General features: G+C 46.6%; 1 protein-coding gene across 5 annotated transcripts in view; it reads right to left on the bottom strand.

Moving 5' to 3' along the window:
• Positions 1-690: 690 nt before the first annotated feature.
• Positions 691-10,705, bottom strand: part of TMEM132E (transmembrane protein 132E) — a 1,031,163-nt gene continuing 1,021,148 nt past the window's right edge. For all 5 annotated transcript variants that reach the window (XM_085649649.1, XM_085649650.1, XM_085649652.1 and 2 more), the window contains one exon: positions 691-9,153. In XM_085649649.1, the coding sequence (XP_085505775.1) occupies positions 8,101-9,153 (1,053 nt within the window). In that variant the 3' untranslated portion in view covers positions 691-8,100. The remainder of the gene's footprint in view (positions 9,154-10,705) is intronic.

The following is a 10,705-nucleotide window of genomic DNA, read 5'->3' as shown; positions in this document are numbered from 1 at the left end:
GATACACGTATTTGTTATAGAAGAGAAAGAAGAAGAAGTGCATTTCCATGTCCACTTCTTCTATGCTAACCATCTACTTCAATCTCTCTTGCACCCTTTCTTATTTCATTCTCTCTTCTAGGGGTTTGAGAGTGACTTCGCTACACAACACAGCGAGATGAGTTTTAGTGTCCCACAGTTTCTCCTTATTAACAACCTATAGTCTTCTAACCATGGAGAGGAGTGCATTGCCATAACACAGCCAAATGCCTTATTGTTGTATCTGTGTGTGTGTACATGTCACTGAAACACCAGAGGTAAAGTATATTACATTGAGAGACCGGTGGAGAAGCAAAAGATGAACATGATTGTCCTTCCTAGGTTTGGCTAGTTAAGCTGATAGCTGGTGAAGATGGTGGATGTCCACAAACTTCCAATCAGCACAAGATTCAGAAAACCCCTCTGGGTCCATATTCTTGGGGCATCTTCTTACACAAATGTGCATCCTGGTACCATCTGCTGATTTGGCTACGTGCCCTTTTGTGTCATGAATCCTCAAGTGTGGAGAGAAGAGAGGCACAAGTAAGAAAAACACAGGCATAGCCTTGCCCACCAACCACCCTCAATCCAATTAAGGAAGATGCATACAATAAATGTACAACAATCTCAGGCCATGGCATTGCCCGAGTCATGTCCATTTTATTCTTTATTTAGGAAAAAGTAGACACAATAGTGGGAAAATTTCAACAAAGAAGTGTGAGGTCTTTCACGATGTCTCTCCGCCACTCCTCATTGCCATCTCCCTCCAGGGCATGGCCTACAACTCGCATTGCCAGCAATGGTCAAATATTTTAGTGAGACATGGTTGCACCCCCCAACAGATGTCCATCAAAGATCTGGGGTAAGTTTGCCTTCTCGCCACCTTCGCATTGGAGGCAAGTTCCAAGCTGATTACCAATGTTCATGCTAGTGTCACAAAAAGTCACAGAGATATTCTGGAGGCAGCGGGTCTTTAACACTGAGACAGTGTATACGAGTCAGGGTATTTATTGGGTGTGGGTAGCATGGACATCAAGGAACATAAGGGAGAGAAAATATCTCAACTCTTCAATCAATGAGTGGATTTTATACCTTTAACCTTAATGGAGTCCCTGCTCTTCCTTAATGCAGCTACCTGATGAGCACAGAGGTGGATCCAAGTGAAGGGTGTTTTGAGGGTGGGGGGCCTTACTATTAATACTCCCCGTAAATGTGTGAAAAAACGTTTAAGATATCAGTGATTCAAATGAAAGACCTTATGCACTTATCACCTAGTGTTTGTGGGTTGTCAGCATTTACTCTTTCTGTGGCTTATGGAATAAATGCATGCATAGACAAAAAGGTATCATGTGCGGGGCCCGACATTGAACACCGACAGACAGAAGCCTGCAACCACTCCCCAGGAAAGGCTGCTCCTTGTGAAACTCTTACAAGCGACATGTAATGCCAGAGATTTCATTTTCAGATGGTGAGCCTGACTTTCAGATATAAACTGGCATAGAAATTACTAAAATAAGTTCTAAAGCAGAGGCAAGTCACCATGCTGTTATGTTCTGGGAGTCAAAGCACAGACATGAAGGTGTCAAAGGCCAGACACATAGTCCTAGTGGAGATGTGACATATAACCTGCTTTTGCTTCAGACCTGGAGCTGACATGCACAACACAGTGTAGTGTAGGTTGTGCTCTAGAAGAGTCAGTGGATATGAAGAGCCCACGCGTGTTGGACAGGAGCCTCCTAGAGCAGACATACATAACCTTGAGGTATTAGAAGAGATCAGAGTTTACAAGGACAAGCTGCAGGGGAGAGTTGGACTTCTAAACATCTTGTCTCTAGAACAATGGGGCACAGACACGGAGCCCTAGGTACTCATTGGGATTCCTAAATCTAGCTTGAAAAATCATCCATGACGTTGTAAAGCAGACACACAGTGCCCAATATTTTCACTTTGGAAGTCCTAGAGCAAACACAAAATTGAAAGATAGTTCCTAGAAGTCTTAGATCAGACACACCAGCACACAGGCCACAAAGTTTTTATCAGGGGAACTACAGAGTACACCTAGATAGGGTAGTGGTCACAACTTTGGAATGTGGAAAGTCACTCAGAGATCTAATTCTGAGTGGGCCGAGCAGGCACACTTAATCAAGAAATCTCAGCCTGGGGATCCTAGAGCAGACCCTACAGATCTTATTCCAGGTCTGGTAGAACAGTCAGAAAGTCTCATCTTCTGAGCCAAAGAGCACTTGTAGAGAGCAAGGGGTCAAATCTTGAGAGTAGAAGAAGACTCAACATCTTCTGCGAAATATGAGATCAGACCCTTGAAGCCTAAAGGTCTAGACTTGTGTATTCCACTGCCGACACATTTATTTGAAAAGCTCATTCTAGGAGTCACAGAGAAGACACACTGAGCTCTGAGGTCTTATTCGGGGAGACATCCTCATTGCCTCTTTCTGTGAGCTCTCGAGTCTCATGGTACGTGATCTAGAGTAGACACCATGATCACCGAGCTGCTTCTGCAGAAACAGAGTCAATGGTATTGTCGTTAAAGTCCTTGAGCAGACACTGAGGGCTCAATTCAGAAGGATTTTCTGGTCTGTAGTAGGGAGCTGAAGTCTCATCACAGAGCAGGCCCACAGAGTTCATACGTGCATCACTCAAATTACTCCTAAAAATGCCTGGTCTAAAAGGGAGCCCAACCCTCAAGAGCTTGAATGAGTTTTGGCCGAAAAGATAAAGCAAAAACCTGGACTGTTACACTCAAGAAAAGGCAGTGAAGGGAAGCTTTTGAGCTGCTGGAAGATCTTCTTCTAGGGGAAAGGAGCTATAGTAGGCATCAACAGCGTAGGGTTCATCATTCCGTGGAACTTGTTAACTGAAGCAAAACCCAAGATTAAACATGCCCAAGGTACAACGCAAGGGGCTGGGGGAGTGTTGTCCTAGAACTTTTCACTATTTTTTGTGGCTTCTTTGTTTTCAATTGAGCCTTGGAACATGCTTAAAAACAAATTATATGGTGCAGCCACCCTCGGTTACTTTCCACGTCTTCTTTTTCTTGACAAAAGCTGCGCTGTTTGTCTGGACTCTCCCCTGGTACCACAATTTAGTAGAGGGAATCCCACTGAGACTGCATTGCCCACGTATTGTCTATTTGCACATGAGCGCTCCAGCTCACCAAAAACCACAAGGGCATTGCATGGCCTGGTGACAAGGAAGGACTGTCTAGAAAGGTTTGACAAAGGAGGACTTCCCTCGCAAAACAACTGACCAGACAAGCACAATTTACCACCCATCTTGGCTTATTCTTTCAGTTGGGATCTAGTCAGGGCTTTGGACACAGACCTTAGGGCATACCTCTTGTTCGGAAAATGTGGGATGTCAGTGGTTGGCACACATACACAAGAACAGATGATCAGATGATGGACAAAATGCTGAACCAATTAAACATTCACCCCGTCACAAATCTGGGTTAAATCCATTGTTTTTTGCACACCACTCCATTCCATTGATGAGGGGGGGATGAGGGGTGATACCCCCAAACCGTACCCAAGATGCTTGTTTCTGGTCCAGGGAGGACCTGGCTTGGCAGTGCAGGCTGGACTGTTGGCATGAGTAGCAGGGTCAAGACGGATTTGCATATGGCTGGAGTGGCATGGGGAGCAAAAGAACAATGGTTTTAACACAGATCTCGACTGGGTGAATGTTTGATTTGTTCCCCATTCCGTCTATCATTTGTGTGTCTTTTGCAGTGATTGGTACCCAGGCACATGGAGTATTCTGCTGATTGGACAGTCTAATGTTGACCATTGCCTATCTCATGCAAGGAAACTTTCTCCTTGCAGCCCTGTCGCAAAATTACACGCAGATTATGGATGCGCTATGGAATCAGGGACTATGTACAGGGGAAAGACGACAAGGCGGATTTCAACTTAAAAGTGGAACTTTATAGACTGACTTTTTCTTTCTCGCATGTGGAATTCATTTACATGTTTAAGTTGAATATGATTCATTACATAGGTACCACAGAATACACATGTGAGGGACTCTGCCAAAGCCTTCCCGGTCCTCCCAAGGCACCGGTCTGTTAGCAATTTTCCCAGTTTAACAAAAGTCACGCCCACACTGATATCTGTTGACCAAAGAAGCTCAGAAAAGGGGTATCTGATTGGGCCCCTGGCTGCTTTTTAAGTGGTAAAATACAGCAACAATCAGGGTTCAGTGATCCCCTCAGGCATCTGGGCCCTGGTGCCACTGCACCTGCTCCACCAATGGAAGTTACGTCCCTGATGACCCATTCATCATTCATTCATCACCTTTTTTACCCTGCTGAGTCTCCATAAGTGGAGCATGAGTTTAAGTGGACTCTTAGCAGCTTTGCCTGGTGAGTGGTGACACAAGCTGCACCCTATCCACAAGGACCCATCAGGCCAACAGGTCTATCATCTGCAGATCTCAAGCAGAAGAAACACTGTCCACAGCTCAGGCCAGATGTTTAGTTTTTTCAGCCAGGTTTGGGCTGATTCATGTGAGATGTATCTCCTGTGAGGGTAAAGGGGTGCAAAAGAAAGAGTAAACGCTGCACAGAAGTACTGTGGGTGGTTTAGAAACATCAGCTCAATCACTTCCTTCACATTTTTGTGGACAGCCATGTTGCAGCAGACAGAGAATGCAACGTCTGAGGTCTAGACCAGAACTCCTGCTTCGCTGCTGCCCGCCTTCTGCCGGTGCCACGAAAAAGTGAAGCAAGGCGATGAGATCCACAGGCCTTCCCAGGGACAAATGCAGGAACTTAAAAGCGAGGAAAATCATCTGACACACTCCAAAATACAACAAATACAAATCCAGTCAGTTGTCAGCATTCTACACAGTTCTTCTTGCCAGTTGTCGCGCTGTAGGGACGCGCCACCTGGTCCAGGGGCTGGGTCCCCATCAGGCGACAAGCACATTTGTGGCCAAGTAGAGTGCGCTTCTGTGAAGTCTCAGGCGTCTCTACATCTTGTCTTCCAAATAGACTGTGCTGACTAAAAACCCTCTCCTACTACACCCTCAAGACCACTGCCCCTTTTCAGAAGAAAATAATATTCTGACTGTGGTAGAAACAGAATATAATTGATGTAGACGCCTGGTGGCACTTGTTACTGCACCAAGCTGTAAAGTTGCCCCGATGGCTTGGGTGCAGATGTGGCTTGTTCTTTAAATCACTGAGTGTGCCGCCACTAGCTTGCACCTCCTGAAATGTAATCCTGCCACCTAACCAGAGTCGTTTGCTGTTTTCCTCTCTTCTACATGCTCACATGCTTATTTCAATCTGCTTCTTCTCCCTGAGGTTTGTTTACCCCTTTAGCTCACCTCCTTGCTTTGATCTTCAGGGCTCTGATGCTGCTTCTCCTGCGCTTTCCCTACATCTCCTCTTTGCCGTTCGCCCATGAAAGGCCAGCCCCTACACACTGCTCTCCTGGCTGATGCTCAATATATGTGGCTATATTCGCTCTGTTTCTCCGGTAGTTTCCTTGTTATATCAGCCTCAGGGGATTTCTCTCGGTTTCCACCGTATCCTTTCTCTGGGATTAGAGGTTCTGCTGCCTCTCTGTGTCGTCTGCTTCTGCCCCGGCACCTATCACGGCTCTCCGGGGTGTTATTTCAGGCGGTGGCCTCCACCCGCCTGCACTGGAGCTGCCCTTCCGCGCTTCGGTCTCTGGTTCTGCAGCGGTCACTGGGCCTGGCTCTGTAACTGCTGGGCTCCCTCTCTCCCTCGGCCCATCAGCACCATTATTTCATGGTCTAAGTGGACTCGGATTTAGCTGCCCATTGGTATTTAATACTGTGCTGCACTCCTTGGGTTGGAAAATTCTCTTTATTCTATCATTTCACGCATTCCTGCTCTCCCGCCTTCTCGGTTTCCTCACCTCACCCCTGCGCTTGTATATTTCTAACTCTTTCGGGAGCGGATCTCGCGGCTTCGTTGCTACGGAAGGCTCTGCTGCTCTCCTTGGTCCTGGTCACTTCTTGACCCTGTTATTCCTAGAGTTCTCCTCTCCTTTCTCTCACCTGGCCTCTTTGCCTGGTCGTTTCAGGTTCTTCTTGGGATGGACGCCGCATGTTCATTGCTACTCAAAGCCCTGCTGCTCCCCTTTCTTTAGATCTGCCACTTCCCCCTCCTGCTTCCAGCTCTGTACCTCCCCTCGGGCTTGTCTCTGTTGTTCTAGGCTGTGCATCTCTTCTTGGTTCAGGCCTGTGCGTTTCTTCCGTTGTGTCTGACTTGGCTGCTTTCTTGAGTTACCCTGCTCTGCCAGATTCTGCCTTTTCTTGACTGGGCTTTGGCTGCCTGCTTACCATTAGCTTTCATGTCCGGCTGCTCTCCCGGGGCTGGGCTGGACTGGCCCATCAGGTACACCAGGCTTGGCGGCTCTACCTGCAGTAAAATGGACTGTTCCATCAGGTACACCAGGCTCTGCTACTCTGACTGCAGTTGAATGGACTGTTCCATCAGGTACACCAGGCTCTGCTGCTCTCCCTGCAGTTGAATGGACTGTTCCATCAGGTACACCAGGCTCTGCTACCCTCACTGCAGTCGAATTGACTGTTCCATCAGGTACACCAGGCCTTGGTGCTCCCCCCTGCAGTAAAATGGACTGTTTCATCGGGTACACCGGGCTCTGATACTCTGACTGCAGTTGAATAGACTGTTCCATCAGGTACACCAGGCTTTGGTACTCACCCTGCAGTTGCATGGCCTGTTCCAGCAGGCTCTACTGCTTTTACTAGGGTCAGGGTCTACCTTTCCTCTCTTATATAACTGCTACTCACATATCTGGCTCTCATATTTTCTCCTTCTAGTCTTGCCAAGGTTCTTATGCGAGTCCTAGCTCTTCACTACTAATGTTTAAGGCAGCCGATGCACCCCAATAAGAAAAGCTCAGGCACCCCATAAGTAGGAACATCCTTCTGTCTGTTATTTCTAGCTCCACCCATCCCTGAGGTTTGCCACCAGCTTTCCCAATGACATCTGTTTCTATTCCCTTCACTAGTTGAGCCCGGGGACTTCCTAAAGACCATTCTGGATCCTCTGCACTCCCTGGTTCACGCCTGCACCTTTTCACAGTTGTTTCAGGCCTCAGTGTGCTCCCGGTTTATGCCTGCACCATCTCATGATTACACCATGCTCTCTTGCACTTCCTCCTCTTGTTGGCTTACCACTCCGTTTATTTTGAACTTTGCTGATGATCCCCCTGAGAAAGTCCTGAAACTTTTCTAGTTCAGTCTCACCTCTGTTCTTGTCCCTGGTCAAGCCCCATCCTCTGGTCAGGGCTAGCGTGGTCTAACGCCAGCCTACCTTTACCAACTTTCCATAGAGTGTGTGCCCCATTTCCTGCTGCTCTCTCTGAGAGAACACAATGCCATTTCTTGTCTTCTCCCTGGGCTTGGTGGATCTTCTTCCTGCTGCTTTCCGCTGGCTAGCCCAACTTTTCACGTGTTGTCCTCCTTGTGCTAGCTTGGTGTCTTTCCCTGCGCATTCTTCACTGCTCGTCTCTGTGGCCTAGGCTAGCCTCTTTCCTGTAAATTTTCCTTGGGCAGAACTGGTGTTTTTCTATTGTTTCCTAAGCTGTCCCAGCTGCTTTCCTGCTACTCTCCTTTGGCTAGCCAGGACTCTTTTCTGATGCTCCCTTTGGCTAGCCCAAACACATTATTTGCTGTACTAATCTGGCCCTTCTTATGGTTCCCTTGTGGGGCTATCCTGGCCTCTTTGCTGCTGCCCTCTTGAGGTTCTAGGCGCCAACAAATGCACTTGACTACTCACGGTCCACGCATTTTGCACTTCACCTCAGCTTCACCTCTTAACTTTTTATAACATTTTTAATACATTCTTTTCTAAAAAAAAAAGAAAAAAATAATATTTTGGGTGCTTGATTGAGTAGGGCCGTGCGACTTAGGCCCTTGTGCAAAAGAATGAAGGAATACAAAAAAAGGCGGAGCCACAAGTTAGTATATGATATTTCCGCAGAGTCTCTGAGTTTTAGGTCTGTTTCTGTGTTCCCTTTAAGTGTAAAAGCAGCAGTTTATCCCTTGGCTCTCCATCCATGGGTGCTAAGCGATCTCCTTTATCCTTCGGATGTAATCATGCAACTGCTCTGGGTCCTGCAGCCCCATGTCCTGGCACACCCACTCTAGGTCCTCCTCGTCGGCGATGGGGATGGAGTTGTAGGCCAGTTCCTCTGAGGGCAGTGTGGTGAAAGTGGTGAACTTGACCCGTTTCCGCTTGGAGGTAGGAGAGTTCAAAGGGTCCTCGTTGTGGTCCCGAGTGGATCCCCCTGAAGATCCGTCCCCCCTGCCATGGACCTGGCTTTGTACACTGGTCTGAGAGCTACCACTGCTGTGATGGTCTCCATGGCAACAGGTCTGGACAGTCTCCAGTGGGTTTCCGGGGCTCTCTGGTTGGGGGGAAAGGTCATTCTGGGCACGAAGAGGCTGCCCGTTGCCCAAAAACACCCAGTGGTGGGAGTGGTCTGTGTTAGCCTGTCCCTCAGGTGGGATGCGCTTGTGTCTGTATTTCAACACAAAGACAATGCAGTTGATGAGGAACACCAGAATGGCCAGGCAGAAGACACCAAGGAGCGCGTACATACCTATCTCTAGGTCTGTCAAGCCCCGGGCCACATGTACGTAGCCTGGAGGGATGGTGGGAAAGTCATCGGTTGCCTGGGGAACGGTGGGCACCCCGCTGTCCTCACTGGGATCTAGCGTCTCCTCCACAGCAGCCCTTGCAGTGGTGCCAGCAGCCCTGGAACCCTTGTCCTCATGCCCACCTGGCATGTCACTGCCCCCTGGGTAATCCACTTGCTGCCCATCCTCCTCCTCCTCAGAACCAAAATGTACGCGCACGTGGGCTGTGGCGGTGGACAGCACGCTCCTGCGCTTTGTCTTCTGGCATGCCTCACAGATAACCAGCTCCACCCGCAGCAGGTTGCCTGAGCCTTCCGCCTCTGATGCCACCACTATGGGGAAGGCCTTGTCTGGGGTGACGGACACCACTTTCTCATCCAGGCTGCTGACGACCAGGTTGTAGTCTTTGGGGTCATAAAGAGAGAGGGGGGCAGCAGTGCCATCGCTGTAGGAGATCCACACATTCAGCAGGCCCTCCTGAACAAAAGAGAGAAATAGAAAAATCTGATTTACAATTCAACATGGACACAACTATCATCTCAGAGGTAACACCTTCCAATAGAGTACCCAGAAGATGGAGACACCGGGCTGTTAATACTGGATCCATCACAACACTGTACACCTCTCTATGGTGACAGAAGGCAAAGGGATACTCTCTTTAAAATGAGTTATTACCTGATCTACTTTTATTTTACTCCATCTATTAGTATACAGACATAACTCTACCCTTATATTCTTTTGAAATGAGCAGAAGTTGTTTAACGTACATTCAGGTACCTTCATACTTTTACTGCTTACTAAGGGAGGGTCGAAGGAACTCTGCAGCTATGTACGCCACTCTTCCAATGGACCACTGCTAAGCGCTAATACAGACATTTTACAGAATTGGAACAGCTTGTGCTTTTTGCGTCTAGCATTTGCTTAGCCGTTCGACCACCCCACTGCCGGGGCTGGACCACTCACATTTTATGTTAACCTTTTAAATTGCTTTCATTTACAGAAAGAAGAGTTCTGGCTCTATTAACTAGCCACACCATTGGTATGCCTTTGATCAGATGTACAGATGTGGAAAACAAGCATGTCACTAAGAAGAACATTGTAATCAAGAAATAAAATATGTAAAACCTGCTATGAAAAAAAAGTAGATTCAACGCATTATCATTCGAAGTAGCCGTAACAAAAATTAAAATAATTTAAAAAAGATACTATGATTTATCAGAGGCATTATATGAGCCAAAAGGATTTTCTCTTCATTTCTAACGTGTAATGCACTGCATTTTTGATGATGTCATCTGTGGTAATAGCATTCATTATGAAAAAGAAATGGCACAATCCAATATTTTCATTTAGGAATTCATCTCTATAGATTGCCTATCTGAAGATATGGAGACTTCTGTGTCCTATTTTGCCCCTTTGTAATACAAAAAGTATATCACTACATTAAACGTAACTTTTAACTCATGCTGTATTTAATTTATTGGTAGATTTCAAACAAGTTTTTTAACAGAGCGCTTCAGTATATAGATATCCTACTGGTAGGAGGATGTGCTTACAGTAACCTAACAATGTATTTAAGAGTTTTATATAGCACTGGGAAGACCAGAAGGTATCTTAGCGCTTTACATCGATATATGTTCATAACAGACAACTCATAATCAGTACAGCTGAATTAAGTCAAAGCATATAAGAGTATAACAATATCCTTATTTCAAACCCATTATGTATCATCTGCGTTAACCAAAGAGACGTGTTGTACCTGTTTCTCCGATTGAAGAGAGTAAACTCAGATAACGTGGATGTTACTCCCATTGTAAATAATTAGAATATATGGCCATATCATGCCTCCTAAACATAAATTCTAATGCACTGCATAAATCATATTACTAAGTAAACATAAGACATCTACTAAATTTTCTACTCTTACCATGGTTGCTAATCAATTTGTCTTGCTACATTTCTAATCTTTTTGTTGAGCGATCGCCAACCAGCCCTGGCAATTTCGTTCAACAGGCCTCCCGGGGGCGCAGGG

This window comes from Triturus cristatus, chromosome 3_2 (assembly GCF_964204655.1).
Source record: "Triturus cristatus chromosome 3_2, aTriCri1.1, whole genome shotgun sequence".
Classification (NCBI taxonomy): domain Eukaryota; kingdom Metazoa; phylum Chordata; class Amphibia; order Caudata; family Salamandridae; genus Triturus; species Triturus cristatus.
This window is presented reverse-complemented; position numbering and strand designations above follow the sequence as displayed.